Source organism: Macaca mulatta, chromosome 1 (genome assembly GCF_049350105.2).
Source record: "Macaca mulatta isolate MMU2019108-1 chromosome 1, T2T-MMU8v2.0, whole genome shotgun sequence".
In the NCBI taxonomy this organism is placed as follows: Eukaryota; Metazoa; Chordata; class Mammalia; order Primates; family Cercopithecidae; genus Macaca; species Macaca mulatta.
In genome coordinates, this window is record NC_133406.1 from 140,926,028 (window position 1) to 140,947,318 (window position 21,291).

Here is a 21,291-nt window from a genome sequence, read left to right on the forward strand (position 1 = left end):
AGGAAGTGAGTTGCTGAGTCATGAGGAATGCACATATTCGGCTTTAGCAGATACTGCCAAACAGATCTCCAAAGTGGTTATATACTAATTTAAACTCCCATCGACAGGATGAGAGTTGTAGTTGTTTCACATGTTTGCAACAGTTAGCATTTATTGTTCTTTTCGTTAGTTATTCTTGTGAGTGTGTAGTGAATTCTCATTGCGGTTTCTAATTAGCACTTTCCTAATATGTAATGAAATTGAGGACTTCTTCATATGTTTATTAGTCACATGGATCTTTTCATTGTGAAGAGCATCTCCAAAACAGTGATTGCTTCGTAGGGGAAAACTGTAATTTGGTCTACACTTTAATAATTCTGCATTTTAATAAATACTCCTGGTGATGATTATTCATGCCAACACATGACAATCATTGCACCACACTCTATTCACTAAGACAGGGATTTTGTTTTAGTTACCACTGTATTTCTACTGTCTAGCACAGTGCCTTGCTTTAGATCATTGGCTTTGCATTTTTCTTTTTAAATATGGACATTTAAAACTATAAATTTCCTTCTAAGTATAGCAAGAGTATTTCTTTAGCTGCATCCTGCTAGTTTTGGTATGTTGTATGTATCTTCATTATCATTTAATAAGAAATATTTTCTAATTCTTTAGTGATTTCCTTTTCATTCCAAAGTTATTTAGAAGGAAGGTGATTAATTTCCAAATATTTGGGGATGTTCCAGATATCTTATTGATTTTTTTAAAAAATCCAGTTATGGTATGAAAACATATGAATCCAATCCTTTTAAAGTTAACAAGACTTGTTTTATGGCCCAGCAGATGGTCCATCTTAGTATTTCATTGTGCACATAAAAAGAATACATATTCTGCAGTTGTATGTATGTATGTATGTATAAATAAATAAATAAATAAATAAGGCCAGGTGTGGTGGCTCCCAGCACTTTGGGAGGCTGACGTGGGTGGATCACGAGGTCAAGAGTTTGAAACCAGCCTGACCAACATGGTGAAACCCCATTTCTACTAAAAATACCAAAAAAAAAAAAAAATAGCTGGGTGTAGTGGCGGCACCTGTAATCCCAGCTACTCTGGAGGCTGAGGCAGGAGAATGGCTTGAACCAGGGAAGCAGAGGTTGTAGTGAGCTATTGGAGCTAAACGTTACTTTTTTTTTTGAGATGAAGTTTTGCTCTTGTTGCCCGAGTTGGAGTGCAGTGGTGTGATCTCAACTCCCTGCAACCTCTGCCTCCTGGGTTCAAGTAATCCTCATGCCTCAGCCTCCTGAGTAGCTGGGATTACAGGCACATGCCACCACACCTGGCCCAGATGCTTTTTGTATTTTTAGTAGAGATGGGGTGGGTACCCCATCTCTAAAAGAGTTTTACTCTTTCACTCCTGATCTCAGGTGATCCAGCCGCCTCGGCCTCCCAAAGGGCTGGAATTACAGGCGTCAGCCACTGGACCCGGTTAAATATATATATATATTTTTTTAATTTTAAGTTCCTGGGACATGTGCAGGATGTGCAGGTTTTGTTGCATAGGTAAATGTGTGTCATGGTGGCTTGGTGCACCTAGCAACACATCACCTAGGTATTAAGCCCAACATGCATTAGCTATTTTTTCTAATGTTCTCCCTCCCCACACCCCACCCTCTGACAGGTCCCATTTTGTGTTGTTCCCCTCCCTGTGTCCAAGTGTTACCATTGTTCACCTCCCACTTATAAGTGAGAACATGCAGTGTTTCATTTTTTGTTCCTTTATAAGTTTACTGAGGATAATGGCTTCCAGCTCTATTCATGTCCCTGCAAAGGATATGATCTTGTTCCTTTTTATGGCTGCATAGTATTCCATGGTGTATCTGTAGCACATCTTCTTTATCCAGCCTGTCATTAATTAGGTCAAGTTTTGGCAATGTTGTTCAAAACTTCTGTGTGCTTACTGATATTTTTCTACCTATCAATTACAAAGAGAAGGATGTTAAAATATCCACCTGTGAATGTGGACTTGTTAATTTTTGCTTTATATATTTTAAAGTTTTATTAATGGGTGCATGCATGCCTGGGACTATTATGTTTTCTTGATTCACTGATACCCCATCTGGTTAATCTGGCTGGGTTGATATCAATCCCTTTAGCACTTTTCTCTTGTGCCAGTCAAATTCTCCTAGGTGAGTAACTTTGAGATTTTAATAAGGATTTCTGTTCCTATCTGTGATGAGTGCTTCCCAGGGATGGACCTCTTACCCTCTCAAATAAGCCTCTGTCTTATAGTCTCAAGGACAAAGTTGAAGTCTTCTGCAGAAGTGGGAAAGGAACAGTGAGAAGGTCATGTGGTAGCTCCTGCTGATTCTTAAACATCTTCTGATTTTAAGCCCTACCTTTATCTCTATTTTTAAAGGTACCCAGTGCTATAAATTCAGCATTGTGGGAAGAGGTGATAAAGAACAAATCAGATTGCTTCTAAGTTTCCAAAATTTTGTTGCAGAGTTGAGGACTATATGTAAAGGGGATAGTGGCCCAAATTATAGAAAGTAGGAGATTATTGGGGTTTATAGTTCAGTTGCTGCTGAAATGCTAACATCATAAATTAATTCTTCCTTTGAGTATTCATTTATTCATTTATTTGTTAAAAATTTCCTCAATTTCCAAAGGATTCACACCAGCAAATTAATTTTTTAATTTAAATATCTCTTTTAAATGTAGATCACCCTGTGAAGTGTAACACATTGACCTCCCCATCAGTCATTCACATGATATTGTAAAAAAAAAAATTAATCAGATCTGTCTAACAAATATATGAGAACCTTCTCCCTCCACTAAGGCTTGGAGTGTGGGTAAGGAAATGCAAAAAAGCCAAGGTGGGTCTGCTTCTGAGCATCGTAAGCCTACAGTGTGGGGACCTAGAGCATTTGGGGAAAAGAGTGCTATGAGGTCACGGGGAAGGAAGAGAATTGACAAGATGCAGAGTTTTATCAGAAGTTGGACATGAAGAGAAAAAGGAAAGAATTTGAAGGTAATACTAAAGTTTCGAGAACTTATCTGCTGTTAAAATGGTAATACCTAAACTCCTCTTTGAAAGCTGTATGCAGATGTTCTGGAGAATTACATATTTTTCTAAAATGGAATTTTTTCTCTGGGCTCTTAAAATATAGTACAGATTAATCTTGCTTTCTTATGTTGTTTATCGGAAGTTATTTGTAAGTTACCAACTTTTTTCTAAATCAAATTCTTTCATAGCAATTCATCTTGTAAATTTATAAATGTTCTATGTTACTTATTGCTTATTATTTTTTTGACTCTTCAGGCTCTCTCTCAAGTAGCTAACATGTTTGGCAGTTAGATGTACTACAAAGCCAATAATTAAGAAAAAGTAATTACTTTGCATTGCCTTGATTTTCTCCTAGAGTATTTATGTTGTATGCTGGCCTTTTTTCTTATACTCAAATAGTACCAATACAAATAAAAAATTGTAATTCATTTTCTCATTTAAAATATTTTTATTTTTAGAGGTCAGATAGATCCTGTTTCTATACTTTGAAAAAATTTGTGAATACTACCCATGGAAGGTTTTTAGAGAGGACGTTTTGAAATGCAATTAAATTGGGTACATGCGTTGCTCATAATACTGGTGGTGTGAGTTCAGCTTACCTGGAGGTAGTCTTCTAGACTAACAGGTTTTTCCGTTGTTACCTGTGTTCCTATGGAAACTGGCCTCTCTTGTATTCTGTCTCTCTCTCTTTTTATCACTTTAGAAACAGGTTACAGAAGCAATGGCCAGGAGGAAACATAAAATATTCATACAGCCACTACTTAGGAGCTTCAGCTAACATACTTACAGGTGTATATTTTCCCTTAAAGGTTATGCACACACATGCACAAACCCCCATGGCATGTATTTATATATTTCTAGCAACCCAGACCACAAAGCTGAAAGAATTCTCTATGACTTGGTAAGGAAACAGTTCAGTGATTATGCTGTAAGATCTGTCAAAGCATGTGTGGAAGTGGACCAAAGCAACATTAACAGAACTGAGATACAATGGTGACTTCTTGGGTACCTTGCAGTTCTGGGCCAGGATGAATACATACATTCCAGCCATGCTCCTGGTGCCCATTGATTAACAAAGATAGAAATTGATTAAAATCTCATAAAATGGATTAAAATCTCGGTTCTCAATCTTTCAGCTCATCAGTTTGCTGATCTGTAAGGTGGGAAAAGTAATAAGATTTTTGTGAGATTACTCTGAGGACTCAAGTAGCCTACTACTTACTGCAGGTACATGTTGAGCTGGTACTAGAGTTCTGCACGAGCACAAAGCAGATAATATCTGGTTTCTGTCTTGTCACAGAACTGAGCAAGCTTGCAACAGCAAAAGCAACAGAAATAACAACACTTGGAATACACTTCAAACAACTATGTTGGAGCCCTTTGTGCGCCCTGAGCCCCATTGCTTTAAAGGAAGGAGAGGAAGGGACCCACTCTAGTTTCATATCTAGGTGGCAGCAGCAGCTACAAAGGACTTCCTCCCAGGTGCAGAAAGTAGAGTCTACACTACATTTTCCCCTAAGTGTTGATTTATCTGGTGACTAAAATTAGTTTAAATAAACCAAGCTGCTTTATGTTTGGGTTTTACATTTCTTAAAATCCTCCTCTATGTGAAATTTTCTTTATGTTATCATATAAATGCATATATTTAATATTTGAGCAATCTATTGATTTTAATAAATATTAAGTAACGTATTCATTATAATTTAAATTGCTATGCTGAAGTATTGGAGCTAAACATTGCATTCTAATAATAGAACACAAATAGTGCTACCATCTCCTGGTGGCGGCCTGCTGAATCACAGGTGGAAATAATTAAGCATTGCCAATCCACAGATATACTTGCAGCATTCACTGAAGTGATTTACTTGAATATATCACATCTCATTTATTACAGCTTCAGCTATGTATAACGAGGAAGTTAAATTATGAATTTTAAGCAAACCCTAAATTTATTTGCTAGTTTATACTTACGGTATTTACTAATCTTTTATAATTTTAAAAGAAATTGTAGATGTACCATCAATCCGAGTCTCAAAAATCTTTGTGAGCTCGTGTTTTTGGACTGATATTTTTAAAATTTTATTTTACAGAGGCAGAAATGGAAGTTCAGAGAGATCAAAGGATAATTGCTTAAGATTTACACTGCAGGGAAGTGGCAGACCTGGGACTTGAATCCAAATCTGGTGACTATATCTCAAGCCCTTATTCACTCTACAAGATTGCCTCTAATCTGGAGTTATCATCTGATTTTAAAATACAGCTACAAACATGTATACAATATCTCCCACAAATGATAAATCCAATTAATTTTAAATGTATAGAGTTAGAAAAGACTAATTTCCTGAAAGATCACTTTGCTTATTTATTACATAGTGAAAGTATCACAAATGTGCCAGGGTGCTGTTTAAAATAGCCATATCAAAGGCTCATTAAGCTTACTGTTAACAAGACAGTCTGTTGTGGTTCCCCTATAGCCTCTGTATGTCTTTGTTGAGTATGTTTAACTGCAAGACCTAAGTGTCCTCTGATCAAGAACCATTTACTTAATTTTTCATGTAGGGTCTCAAGCAGTTTGAGGTGACTAAAACATGAATACCTAGGTCCTGCTTGCTCCCTGCTGGAGGGAAAATGGCTTGTTTACTTCTTGCTACAAATTGTGCTGAACTCTTAGTCTTGGGTTCCCCAGCCGTAATCACCATCTGGACCCACTGTTTCACCTCACAGGACTTGGGGAAATTTGTGCTACTACTTGACGCTCCTGATGTTTGCTGTGATGTGAGTAATAAATTGTTCTCTGATCCAGTGTGTCTTGTCTACTCTTGGGATGTGTGCAATTGTCACAAGTCAATTTGTTTGCTTAGTCTTCTCTTTTGGAGTCTTGCTACTCTTTGCTATTCTCTATGAGATTGAGGGCCCTTCCCTAACGCTGTCCTTTATTCCCGGCAATTATCTAGGCACATGGTAGTTTGCGTCTTACTTTACAAACAAGGAAATTGAGAGACTTAGTACAAAGTAGAAAGTGACAGAACTGAAATGAAAACATGGTGGATGTTCTCTCTTAATCACTACTTTTGAAAGAACAACAACAACAAAATAGCAAACCTTAAGCTAGGTTCTGGCATTTTTTTAATAAATTCCAAAGATCACCAGATCTGATGGAATTGAGATGCCATTTCACTTGTTTTGAAAGTTGCTACTGTTTATCAGATCTGAACTCCAGAATTACTGCAATTATTGTATTTTCTTCTGGCAGGATTAGAATATATGATTCATTTGTGCAGCATGCTAGCAGCAATACTGGACTTCCTTCAGTGGAGAGGAAAGACTGTGAAGCTAGAATAGAAAGTATGGAAAGCACAGTCACGTTTGTAGCTTCTAGAGGATAATGTTGAAGGATCTTATCCTATCTACAGGATAGGATTGACAAGACTAATGCCACAAGGAATTCCTGGAGATTTCATTCAGCTCTAATCCAAGAGCTGGAACCCAGGTATTGGATTACCTAATTGGGGAAATAGGCTGTAGAAAGTTCAAAAATAGAGCAGACACGATGGGGGTATCAGGAAACTATTGGCTCGTTTCAACAGCTGCAGCATCCAGGACCTGAGTAATGGAGTCTGTGGAAATTAGGATCACACCCAGCTACATGAATTTGGGGGCATGCCTTTAACTCCACTAGGGGCTTAGACTGAAAGGGGACAACATTACCTAAAAGATCACAAAAGAAAACAGGTCAAGACTTCAGGTAAAAGTGTTTTATTGAGGGAAGTAAAGGGAGAAGAGATCCAGAGGGCCGGGGGAATTGTGGGAATATCACTTTTGCTTGCTCCTGGGTTTATCTCAGCAGAATGACATTCCACCTGCCACTGATACATGGGTGAGGGCTCTTGACATGTCATATTGTGCAGTTACTTTCTCAGTAGTTCAAGGAGTAACATGATTGCCTGCTGATTGCTAGGTGTTCATTAGAAGTCTCTGGAAGAGGCTAGTCCTATCACTGAGGCTAACTTTCATGGCTATTTAAAGAAAAACAGCTTTTAAAAATGCTGATGTCATGATTAATCTTAATAATGAAAGAATCCCCAAGACTGTGCATGATTATATGCACTCAACATCAATTTGAAGAGAGAAAATAGCCTGTCATCTGTAATGCTTTACCATTTTGATTTGCTTAGCAGAAAATGATTTGCTTAGCTAGTGAAGCACCTCTTTCTCTGTCATAGCCGTTATTTAGCATTTAGACTCAGCAAGGTGGAGAAACTTGACTAGAACGTTTGGCCTGGACAAGGAAAGCTGACTGCATAAACAATTTCTATTTATAGATAAGTGTAGATTAAGACCTTTCCTTTCACTTAGTTGGTATATATCCTTCAGTTGAAGTCTTAAAATTGAGATATTCAAAATTTGATGATGGAAGAGGGGTGTGTAGTGAAAGTTCTTAACTGGATTAATCTTTTTTTTTTTTTTTTCTGAGACAGGGTCTTTCTCTGTCTCCCATGCTGAAGTGCAGTGGCACAATCTCAGCTCACTATAACCGCTACCTCCTGGGCTCGAGTGATCCTCTCACCTCAGCCTCCTGAGCAGCTGAGACTACAGGTAGGTACTTTTATTTTTTTAATTTTTAGTAGAGACGGGGGCTCACTATGTTAGCCAGGCTGGTCTTGAACTCCTAGCTTCAAGTGATCCTCCTTCCTCGACCTCCCAAAGTAGTGAGATTACAGGCATGAGCTACTGTGCCCAGACTGGATCAACTTTTAAATAACATGTAAACATAAATTTACATATGTTTTTTCATATAATGTATAGTTTCAGCATTTTTGGAAGTATTAATTCCAACTTGCACAAAAATAAAAATCTTTAATGATGCTGAGATAAATGTTTGCTGAAACTTTTTGAAAGCATTGCCTACATTTGGTGTCTCCAGTTCCTCTCCTATTTGTTCCTGAACCCACTCCAATCAGGCTCTTCCCTCCTGCAAGTCCCCTAGCACTTTCCTCATCACAGTCAACAACGACCTTCCTGTTGCAAAAATTTATATTAAGGCAATGGTTGGTGCTCATGTATGTATATTATTATGTGAATTTTATTTGCTGTGGAGTCAAGCATGTACAAATCTACTTTTTAATTTTTTTTTGGTCCAAAAGTTTTAATAGTTGCCTTTTTTATTTTCTTAGTTTTTCTTTAAAGGTCTAATTGGTAATTTTTTGCAAAATGCTCTGAGATCTGTCAAATTTCTAACAATATTTCTTCCAGATGCTCAAACATTTCAGATGCACTCAGCTGAATTCTGTTTCTAATGACATCTCACCATCCACCCTCCAGCCTCCTTCTCCAATTTGGACTAGTTGATTTCCGCACCTGGTTACAACTAGGCTCCTGAGACTGCCCTTCAGTATTTGTGTGTGTTAGAATTGTGTTTTGGATCCTATATCTTCTTTCTCATTTACTCTCTCATTTGTTAAAGCATACTTTCCAGCACTTCCTAAGCAGTATGAAATAAGAAACTTTTTTTCCCATGCTACACCTCAAAAACAGAGAACAGTATTTAGCGCGTAGGAGATACTCTGTAAATATTTTAGTTTTTATTTACTTTTAATTGACAAAAACAATTGTATATATTTATGGAGTACAATGTGATATTCGATATATGTAGACATTGTAGAATAATTAAAGGGAATTAGCATATTCATTATCTCACCTTACTATTTTTTTGTGGTGAGAACACTTAAAATCTACTCTTTTAAGCAATTTTGAGATATAAAATATATTACAATTAACTATGGTCACCATGGTGTGCAATAGATCACTAACACTTATTTCTCTTGTCTAACTGAAGTTTTCTATCCTTTGCCTCACATATCTCATTTTTCCACCCTCTTACCCCCACTTCCGGTATCCATCTCTGCTTCTCTGAGTTTGACTTCTTTGGGTTCCACATATAAGTGAGAAGATAAAGAATGTGTATTTTTGTACCTGCCTGATTTCACTTAACTTAATGTACTCTATGTTCATCCAGGGTGTTCTAAATGACAGAATTTCCTGCTTTTTTTAAAAGCTGTACAGTATGCCATCACGTGTATATGCTACATTTCCTTTATCCATTGATCCACGGGCAGGCACTTAAGTTGCTTTCATATCTTGACTATTGTGAATAACGCCACAATGAACATGGGAACGTAGATATTTTTTCAACATACAAATTTCAATTTCTTTGGATGTATATCCATATGTGGGATTGCTGGATTCTATGGTAATTCTAGTTTTAGTTGTCTGAGGAACTTCTATATTGTTTTCCATAACGGGTATACCACTTTACATTCACGCAGTGTGCAATGGTTTCCTTTTCTTGCCAACATTTGTGATCTTTTCACTTTTTGATAATAGCCATTCTAATAGATGTGAGGTGATAGCTAATTGTGGTTTTAATTTGCATTTCTCTGATGATTCCATTTGTTTCCCCAGAATAACTACCCACTGTAGGAACTCTTATGCCACTTTCTATTCTAAAAGCATTTAAAACATGTCAATAACATGCTAAAATATGAAGTTTCCTTACAGTTTTTTTTCAGGGGGATGGTTTGGGTTCTTCTTCTTTTTTTTTTTTTTTTGACATTTGATCACTCCTCCCCCTCTTTAACCACTCACTGTTTCATAAATCACAGCAAATATTTCTCCATGATTTTTTTTGGAAAAAAATCCGGAAGAAGAGAACATTTTTGCCAACCTTTTTGCCTAAATGCCAAATATCTGTGAGTGCTATTCTCGTACCCAAATACCCAAAGTAGATCCTATTTTTTTGTGGCTAGGAAAAAGCGATCACAGTTGGGTTATATTTTGGAGGAAGTGCTGATAAGACTTAGTTTGAGAGTGAATGGTGAGAGAAAAGAATGGATTAAGGATAGAGTTTAGAATTTTTCTTTAGCAGCTGTGGTGGGAGGGTGGACAGTTAGACATTACTAACAGAAAGAAACAAGTTTGGGAGTAGATATCAGGAAGTGATTTTGAAACTGTTAAATATGAGGTAGTTATAGATATTTAAGTAAAGATATCAATGAAGTAGGGAGTTACATATTTGAATCTAGAATTCTAGGGAGAAGTGAGGACTGGAGATAGAGAAGCCACAGAACACTTCCAAATAATAAAAATAAGGAAGAACATTTATATGCTGCTTACTAAATGTCACACAATATTTTAAATATTGTACCTATATTTAGTCATTTAATCCCCATAACAACCCTAAATTATTATACTGATTGTACTGGTAAGAAAACTGAGGCACACAGTAGGTGGTGCTGAAATTTGAATACTTGTCAGTCTGACCTCAAAGACTCTCACTACTCTAGAATTCTGAAAAATATTGTGATATTCGAGTGGCGCACTGAGTATCAAGAAGAGAGCAGTGGATATGCCAGGTACAAAGAAATCACTGTAGGTCCTGGTCTATTATTTGATTTTGAATTAAGAAAAAAACCTTGCATGCTTGACTATAGAGGGTTTTCTGTTTTTTTGTTTTTGTTTTTTAAATGTTGGAGTAAGTAGGTATACTTTGTTAGCACTTGCCTCCACAAAGATTACTGTGGAGGTGGGAACATCTGAACAAACAACTGTTGCTAGGTCATATGTATTGTGAGAAAACAGCTTGTTCCAAGAAATCTGGCTTATACTATGTCAACACGTTTTAAACATGCTTCAAATAAGAAAAAAGATAAAAACATAAATAGCATAAGTTTGGCTTCAGGGTCTCAGAGTGGACTTTTGAGAAACTGGAACTTCCGGGCACACTCAAATGGACAACCATTCCTTTCTCTTCCAAATAAGTCTCATTTACTTATTTTATTTATTTTTTATTCACAGTAGATAGAGCACACTGTACTCATTCAATTATTCTATATCTGTTAAACATCTGTTGTGCTAGAACTGCTTATAAAGAACTTATAGTTTAGTGTGTAGTAAATATTCAGTGTCTCATTTATCAGATTGATTAATCATACAAACTGTATGATTAAGTAAATGCATTGGCCATACAGATCAAAGATCTTTAAATAGTTTCAAAAAGGAGAGATGAAGTTAGCCCTTTTAAAAAATGTACTGACTCTAGTGATGTCAGAAGATGAATTATTTGATTCATTCATTTAAAAATGTTTAATGAATGTCCAACCTGTGTGGTGGGATGATGTGCTAATCTTGAGGAATGAAAAAGTTAACAGAACACAGCTGTTCCTTGTTCTCAGTGCCTCCCTGACACCTACCAGTTGCATGACTGAGTAAATCCCTTCAGTTTCCTTCCAGCTCTAAAATTGTAGAGACGAAGATTGAGATTTAAGTTTGAAGACCAAAGGGGATTTTTAAAAGGAGGAGTGAAGACTTTTCAGAAAGGGAGCTAAAAATAAACTCTGTATATATCTATCTATCTACCATCTATCTACATATCTATCTATCAAACAGGTTTTCCTGGAGAAGTAGTAGACTATATGAATTTGTAGGTTAGATTGTGAAGTGTTTTGAAGCTGGTATGACAGAGACTGATCATTAGTCCCCAGGAATTATTCTCATCCTCTTCTACCTACTTAGAAAAGAGACATGCACAATTTTAGCTGGGCCCAGGGCCTCCCAGCTAGAGAGTACATTCTTCAGCCTCTCTTGCAGAAAGGTGATCTATTAGGTTGGTGAAAAAGCAATCGTGGTTGTTGCCATTACTTTCAATGGGACCAACCTAATAATTACTTTTGCACCAATCTAATAGTTTGGACCAGTTGGGTAGATCATAAATAATCGATACCAGTTATGGCATCTTCTTAAAGGTAAAACTACTTATCCTTGACTTCCTCCCTCCTACTCCTATCCTACTTATGCTTGGAAATTGTGGCAATTAGAACAACCTTGAAAACCGTGTATTAAAGATGAAAATCCACCTCTTCAAATACAGATTGCTTGTATCTATACTGTTTATTGCATGAGATAATTAACACATTGCATAACTATTTGGTGTTGATTTTTCATTCCATATAATTCCCTGGAGATTCAATCAAGTTGGTGGGGTTATCAATAGTTCATTTCTTTTTATTGCTGAATAATATTCCATGATATGACTATATAATAGTTTGTTTAATCATTCACCCATTGAAGGACACCTGAGTTATTCCTAGTTTTTGGCTATTAGTAATAAAGAAACTATGAATATATATGTACCATTTTTGTTGTGGGCAGATAAGTTTTCATTTCTGTCAGATAAATGCCCAAGAGTACAATTGCTGGGTTGTATGGTTAAGTAAGTGTATACTTAGTTTTTAAAATATTATAAATCTGTTTTTCAGAGTGGTTGTACCTTTTACATCCCCACCGGCAGTATATGAGCGATTCAGTTTTTCCACATTATTACCAGTATTTGATATTATTACTATTTTTAATGTTAATCATTCTCATAGATGACTAGTGATATTTCATTGTGCTTGTGATTGGCATTTTCCAAATGGCTAATGATGCAGAATATCTATTCATGTGTTTATTTGCCATCTGTACATGCTTTTTTGGTGAAACTTCTGTACATATTTTTGTCCATTTTTATTTTACTTTTTTACTGTTTTTTATTTACTCTGTTTTTTTTCTACTGTTGAGTTTTGAGAATTATTTTTATATTCTAGATTTGACCTTAAAAGCACGATTCATGAAAGGAAAAGTTAAACTGGATCTAGTTGGGGTCAATCGAGTGGATTATAAATGATGGATGTCACTGATATATCATCTTTTTTTTCTTTTCTTCTTCTTCTTTTTTTTTTTTTTTTTTTTTTGTTGTTGTTTTGAGACAGAGTCACATTCTGTCGCCCAAGCTGGAGTGCAGTGGCATGATTTCTGCTCACTACAACCTCTGCCTCCCAGGTTTAAGGGATTCCTCTACCTCAGCCTCCTGAGTAGCTGGGATTACAGGTGCCTGGCACCATGCCCAGCTAATTTTTGCATTTTTAGTAGAGATGGGGTTTCACCACATTGGCCAGGCTGGTCTTGAACTCCTGACCTCTGGAGATCCGCCTGCCTTAGCCTCCCAAAGTGCTGGGATTACAGGTGTGAGCCACCATGCCTGGCCTTATATCATCTTTTTAACGACAAAGAGGCTTATCCTTGACTTCCTTTCTTTCACTCTTATAAGGAAGTAGCCAGGCATAAAAGGTGATAAATAGAAAATGAGATTTTATACAAATGCAATTTTCATATTTTCTCTTCTTTAAACTCATTCATCTAATGGTCAGTTGTACCATTTTAAAAATGTAACTTTAGAATTTAGATACATTTTTCTTATAGGCAATGACAGAATCTTAAGGTAGGGGAGTAAAGGAGATGAAAAGGGCATTCAAGTTTCTTAAGTAGAATTGGTGGCAGAGTTATAGTTTTACTTGTCATTAACTGTGGTGCACAAATACACAAAATTAGGAACTTTCTTTGGCTAACAATTGTTTGGACAGTGAAATAAAAGTCACTTCTATATCAAATGGCTCATCTAAATATTCTTTCAACTTGAAAGCATCGTCAATGGGGATCTTCTATAAATAGATCTTACTTACGATCTATATACTGTTACTGAAATATATGCTTTCTTCAAATGGGAACATCTGATCCTAGAGCATCTTAGAATCTTTTTACAGAATAAAGTCAGAAACATATTTAAGCAGAGGAAATGAAATATCCAGTCACAAAAAGGCCTTTGCCAATTTTCCAAGTCATGGTTGTTGTTTTTGTTTAGATTAAATTTAGATTAAGTCATCTTAATTCATTTTTATTTTTTATTCATATTATTTTAATTAAATTACTCTCTGAATCATGCATACATGTTCATATTCCCTTTGACCTGTAATATGAAATTACTCATAGACATAAAGTAAAGACTTGACCTATAAAAGACAGAAATAATAGGGCCCTTAATGATAGCTTCCTAAGTATATAATAACCAAGAATCTACTCACCTGTTGCCTCATAAGAAAGGTACTAGGACCAGGGATATATGTATACAGGCCACCTGTTTTGATATGTTATGTGGTGAAATGGTTGATGTAGGCTTTCAGCAACCCCAGTTGGCTTGCTTCTATTAACCTTGTAGTCAAAGATGGCAATACTAAATAGTTACTTATTTTAGATCATTAAGTTATTTCCTATTTTCTTACCAGTTTTTGCTCATTGGATAAAATACATAATGATAATCCATAGAAATTGAGAACTTTAGGACATCCTTTAGAAAGGGAAATATGGCTGAATGTCCCCGTTTTAGAAATGAAAAAATCAAGACCTAGAGAAGTTTAATTTAAAGACCTAGAGAAACTGTATTTCACCCATTATATAAGATACACATTTTTTTTTTCATATGTTAACTTCTCTAAAACCAGGATGTTTCCTACAATCAACAGTATCTTACATTGGCTGTTGGCCAGGTAGCGATTGTGATGTTGTTGCCTGGTATGTATGAGCTTGGTTGCAATTGGACAGCTACATGAACTTGGTGGCATTACTGGACATTTGTAACTTCACATATCACTCAACAAACTCCTTAGGACCATTTGAGTAAATCCTAAGTTCTGGTTATGGTCTAAAAACTTGTGCTAATACCTTCTAGTTAGATGTACAAATCATCAGCAGTAAAATTCATATAATGAGTCTTAATGGCTCGGAAGAATATCGTGGAGTTTATGGTGAAGCATTCTTTTAAGAAAAGCTGCAGCACCAATGGCCATGATGGCATAAAGGGCACTACTGTTTGGGAAAATAAGTACATCAACTATTCTTAGTCAAGTCCTTCGTATTTTCTTTTTTATACACTGTAACATTGATATGCAAAAATGTGTTTAAAGTATCAAAAACCTCCTTCAATAAGCATAAAATAAAATTCTAAACAATAAGAAAACGTCATAGATTGAGAAACTTTTCTTTCTTAGTTGTAACCCATTCCTAAATATTGATGATGTATTACGTTTATGTTTATGTATTAAATTCATTGATTATGAATTTAATCAATTCTGATTTATTCTTATTTCCTCAGTTATTTTCTTATAAGCCAAGCTATCATCTATTCAGACTCTGAAGTAAAAACAAAAATATTCCAATTTTGATGAAGAAATCTAATCTTTATTTCTATGATTTTAGCACAATATACTCACACAATAGCTTTTATCTGTACTTAACAAAATACATTTATAGCACTTTACAAACTTTATCAGTTTGGAAAACATTGCATAACATTTTATTAAACACAATACTTTATATATACTATATATATTTTCATAATTTTATTTACTTTAAAAAGATAATTAACTCTCTTTATTCAATACTTGGTTTTATCAGTAAAGCACAGCCTAACAAAGGAAGAAGTGCTCCCATTAGCAAATAAGATAAATAGAACACTAAGAAGAGATACCACCTGTTAGTCTGATTTATTTTAAATTAAGGTACCAGTGGAATGTAAACAAATTTTTTTGTAATTTTTTTTTTACAAAAGACATGTTATCAAATATACATGCAGAGGTCTGAGTTCTAGTGTCTGTCATTACATGTCCTTAACAATGTGGTACAATTTGTTAAGTCATTAAAAACTGTAGCCTTTGGCACTTTGAGTAGAAAAAGAATATATCAATATTTATGTAAAGAAAAAAAAAACTTCAATGACTAGAGAAGTACTTTAAAATCTTTTGTTAAGAAATAGGAAAGATTAGGAAATATCATACTGCACCTGAAATGCTGTAGCAGGGGTTTTTGTTTGTTTGTTTTTGTTCTTCGGAGCACTAAAACCAACCCACCTTTCCCTCTACAAACTGGCAAAAGCCAGTAGAAGCATCATGATGGTGGTGGTGGTGAGAAGTGGGGAAGGCAACATTTTATTCCCACTCCCCTCTCTGAGAAGGAAATTGCCAGAAGGGATATGGTCGAGTCCATGTTTTATTGCCAGAGTTTTCAATTCTGCTGGTTTCAGCTAAATTCCTAATGCCTTAGAAGGTTGGTTTTTCTAGAAAGCTCTGCCCTTTTCCATGTAGAAATTGATAATGATGTGATACTATTCATCTGTAAACAACTCCTTCTATTATTGGAAAGTGAGCTAAGATTAGATCAACCATCTCTGTGGTTTCCTCTCATCCCCTTGGCAATCATCAAGTATATATCAGAATTCTTATGAAATGGCGTTAAAAAGGTTTAATACTAAGTTCCAAGAACTGAATATGTCTTCATACTTTAAGTTGGAAAACACTCCAAAATATTTTGTTTTTATCTTCTTATTATCAATGGTATTGGTTTCCTTTGATTTAGGCTCAAGGCTTGATTCAGGATAGGTAGCAAAAATGGTTGTTTGCATATTAAACTAAAACTGTGCGTATTCAGATATTTTGAAGTCACTCTTAATTTATACCTTGAGCTACTTTGACTTACCAATATGCATTTTTTTTTCAGATTCTTCCTCTTGGTGTCCAATTAACAAAAATGTTTTAGAGACAAGGGTTGAACTTAACCAGTGTGGCTCTAATTTACTGGTCAGCAGGATATAGAAAAAAAAAAGTTAATAATGTAGAACCAAATGGGACTTTTAGATTACTTGTTAAGATGGCAACCTATGCCAGCTAGTTGTAGACATCTAAGGGCAAACTTGACCAACATTTCTGGCAATGTAACCCACAATGTCAAGTTTTGGCTCAGATTTCTTGTTTGCAAATTCACAGCAGTATATTTTGCTCAAGGAATGTCAATTGTTATTTTTGCTTTTAAAGTAGGAGAATGTATCTATAACATCAAAAAATTAAGTTAAGGAGAAGCCATAGAAAGCAAAATATGATCACAACAATTTCAAAAAATTCTCTAAAATAATATATTTATTAAAATTATGCAAATTTACTCACTAAGAAAACAGATTCATTAGCAGTACCTATACTTAAATAAAAAGTAAGCAGCAGAAAAACTATGCAGAAAAGTACTAGTTATTCCCTTTCACTGAAAATATTCCTACACAATTTTTGATGTTGAAGAAAGCAGAATTTTGAAGAAACGCACAAAAACCTTTTCTTTTTTTGACTGTGACAGAGCCACTACAGAGAAGCTGCGGGGTGTCCTATTCTAACACAAAGCAGCCAGCATCTTCTTAATAAAGTTGCATTTCTTTAACAAGGAATTGCACACCACTATTTCACAGCTAAATAGAGTTTGAGAGTTTACATGGTATATGTACTATAATAATCAGCACCAACCGTATTGAGCTGTAGGTGCAGATTCTGCAAAATGAATATATAATACTGCATGGCCTCTGCTGTAGGGAAAACGTGTGTGTTCTGGGTTCCCACAGCTCACTATAAAGAAAAATCCCCAAAGTTGGCACATTCAGGAAGTAAAATAGTATACATTTGAAGAAAACCACTTTCTTTTGATACTGCTTTCTGCAAAACCTTTTAAGTTTGACGACACGTCTTAAGAAAACTCTTCACACCATCACGTTAGTTAGGTTCTTGCATTGTGCTTTTCCCTCTCCTTGATGTGAGATCTACAAGTTTGAGTATAGCGGTTCTGAAAAGTTACAGAGTTCTGGGCTGATGATAGACAATCTAGCTTGGTGAGACTTTCCAATTCGCTGGAACAGAGCACAGGTAGAATCGACAAATGGTCTTTTGGGAGTAGCCCAAATGATGGAATGGACATCACTCAATCCTTATAAGCCCGTGTGGGGGAGGTTCCTTTGTAGAAGATATTTCTAGTGTTTTCAGGGCTGTTGCTTCTTTCAGGGATTAGAATGATGTTGCCCTTTCTCCGCAGGGTGGAGTCGCGGGAAGAAGAAATGGACAGCGTCTCTGAGCCAATTTCGCTGCCCTCTACTGGGGTGACGCGGATGGTGGTAATTCCGTGGTGGTGATGCTCATTGCTATCAATGTTGCTTCTCTTGCGATCTCCAGAACCAAAGCTGTCTTTCAGAGACTCACAGCTTTCTGAGTCTCTGTTGAGATCGTTGAGCTCGTAAGTTTGGCGAAGGCTGCCTTTTTCAGGGGCTTTCCACTTCCAGGAGCCACTGCCTTCACCTTCAGTGGACGGGATCTGTATGATGGGCCTGTTGTTCTCTGGGTGAGCCTCAACCCTCACTATCCCACTGGGCTCATGGTCTGTCAAGGTTTTATAGCGGATGGAGCCAGTGCAGGAGACCGTGCTGCCTTCCGTGTTCTTGGGGCTGCTTTGGAGGACACCCTGCTGCTTGGACATGGCTATGACTTGCATGATTCGGGGCTGGCTGTTGCTTCTGTTACAGGCCACAGTCTTCTCAGCAGCTTTTAACCACTTGGCCCGAGCAGAGCTGCTTTTGGGGGAGGTGCTTATGTTTTCCTGAGTCTCCTCAGGGATGTGCACCAATTGTGAGGACCCAGGACGGGACTGAATGGACACTCTTGGCCCTCCAGGCATGCTGTTGTTACATCCGGGGACAGCGCCAGGCTGGATCTTGAGGTACTGGTTGCCAGGACCGTGGTGGTCTCCATTCACCCCTACCCTCGAAGGCTCTGAGCTTGACCTCATTTCTATGGATCTGGGTGGTGACTGTCCAGGCTCAGGCTCTATAACTTGCAAGGACAACTTTCGACTTTCATTCTTATTCTTCCACTGGGTGAGGAGCTGCTTTGATCGAGCGGAATCCATAGAGGCGTGAATGCTCGCATTTCTTCTGACAGGGTCTTCTACAGATGGGGTATTGGCTCGCGGCAAGGTATTGCTGAAGGTAACCATGTTCTCTTTCCCCATGGGGCTCCGTGGAGTAATGATTTCCACATCAGCATTTGCTCTTTTGAGGTTTGTCAACGAGCTGGCATCTCTGTGGTTTCGGTTGAGGATGCCTTCCGTATGAGCAATTCCATCACTGCTACTACCATTTTTAGCAGATAAAACTCGGTTGGGATCTTGATTGAGGTCTGTCAGAGACCTGAGGGCATCTCTGTGCTGAAACATACTCTCATCACTGGGCAGGAAATTCCCCACAGCATATAAGCCCTAGTGTTTGAGAAAAAGCAATAAATATCATGCACTAGAAGACTGTCACAAGGATTTCCTTAGAATACCCACTGAAGTACATACATAGGTATATGCTTCTTACACACCATTGACTAATACAAATAATGAAACATGAAAACTATATTTTTGCAGGAAATAGTTAGTTATATCATAAATCACTGCATGAATTGCTCAGCAATGTGAACCCCATTCTTTTCTCCATCCTATTGGATGTTTTTGTCAATCTTATCTTGTGTATTTTTTCAGAAGAAAAAGCAGACAAGAGAGAAATAAGGACTTTTTTTCCTGCTTTTCAAAGCAATTCATTTCTCCAGATTTAGGAACTTCTTGTTGAGTGACATCTCAAATGGCTTAAATGATTTATTTTACCTTCCATTTTCAATCATATGATGGAAAGTAGAAGAGGTGTACAAAATATAGAACAATATATCATTCATAAAACATGATATCTGGTTTTGAAATAAGGTCAGAGACATGTATTATTGCTACCCACACTGAGTACAGCCTTGTGTGTTCGTCATTGTACAGGGTGCTCTTGGAAGAGAGGGCAAAACCATCACCAGACTGGGGCACCTAGATTCTTTCCTGATTTAAACTTGGTCATAAGTTGGGAAATACTCTTTGATCAATTTAGTACCATTGCACTAAATTTGAGCCAGATTTTATTTAATTTTTTCTTCATACACAGTGTATCTTTTTTTTTAATTTATTTTTTTATTTTTTAGATTTGGGAAGCAAAATTTGGAAAAAGCCTAAAGTTCAGCCTCAAAATCATTACCCTTTTGGCACATAGAAGATCTAATCCCTGCTGGACTTTCAGTTTTTGAGATACTTGGTTTAGAGATAAAATCAAGCAGCAGACACCTATTTGCATGCTAATTTCAAAAGGAGGTAACCACTGTCTATTTTTCAAGTCAAAACAAAAAAAATTGATTTAACATTTTATAGAATGCTTAACAATGAACAAAACGTTGGCTTAGAACTGAAAATTTTCCAATTTTATGGCAAGAGTGCAGACAGAAATGGAATGAAGTCAAGCTCCTGCCTCTTCGAGTAGTTTAATTCCTTCTTCTAAGTATCTTTCTATGCTCTCACCCGAATGAGCAATCCCTACATGAATTCTATTAATAATTGTACTTAAATTTGTAAGTTGGGGAAAATCCTCCACTAAACTATAAGCTCTCCGTACAAGTACAGCCATGTGTCACTTAATGACAGGGATACATTGTAAGAAATGCATTGACAGGTGATTTTGTCATTGTGTGAACATCATAAAGTTCACCTACACAAATCTAGATGGTATAGCTTACCACACACCTAGGGTCTATGGTATAGCCTATTGCTCCTAGGCTGCAAAATCCTACAGCATGTTACTATACTGAATACTCTAGGGAATTGTAACACAATGGTAAGCACTTGCATATCTAAATATAGAAAACATATAGAAAAAATTCAGTACTTCAATCTTATGGGATCATCGTGGTATTATATATGTGGTCCATGGTTGACCAAAATATCATTATGCAATACATAACTGTAGTTGTTTAATTCTTGTTATGACATGGGACAGAGAGTTAGTATCTTTATTTTGTAGGTTAAGAAACAGGCTTCTGAGAAGCTGTGTGACTTGGCTAAGTGGAGGAAAATCTGGATTCATAATCAAATCCTTTGGGCTATAAATCCCACACTAATTCCAGGACATCATGAAATGACACACATGCAAAAAGCGATACATAAACTAGAGAGTGGCATTTCCAATCTTCTTTATTTCTTCTGCAATGCACATTGCCAACACTCCTATAGGTAATCCAGGCTTATGCACAATTTCTGGCACACTAACTTTAATTTGATCCCTTTCTCCTGCACTGAAGAATGCATGTGAGTAAAAATAACTTTTAAAGTGACAATCTTGACTATGCTGGTTTATGAAAATAAAAAAAAAACGTATAAAATTATAGCACACTTCAGTCCTTTACCTGTATTTCGGTAATCATTTTCTTGTAATACCTTTCCAAGGGCACTAAGACCAAATGATTGAGAACTGTAGCTACAGATAATTTATTTTTATTTCTGTCAGCTCTTCTCAGTTTCTTTCATTATTGCCTTTTCTTCTGCTTGTAACTTGTTTATTGGTATTCCCTGGCTCCCTTTTATTTTTATGACCTGGCAATTTTATATACCCGTAGTAACTACAATGGTACTTCCATTAAATAATATCCTTCTCCAGTACTAATTGC

The 21,291-nt window shown here is 36.4% G+C and overlaps 1 protein-coding gene across 1 annotated transcript in view; it reads right to left on the reverse strand.

Annotated features, from left to right (window-relative positions):
- Positions 1-17,072: 17,072 nt before the first annotated feature.
- PLPPR4 (phospholipid phosphatase related 4) overlaps positions 17,073-21,291 on the reverse strand; it is a 43,034-nt gene continuing 38,815 nt past the window's right edge. Inside the window, exon 7 of the mRNA XM_015145652.3 lies at positions 17,073-19,033. Within this exon, the coding sequence (XP_015001138.2) occupies positions 17,708-19,033 (1,326 nt within the window). The 3' untranslated portion in view covers positions 17,073-17,707. The remainder of the gene's footprint in view (positions 19,034-21,291) is intronic.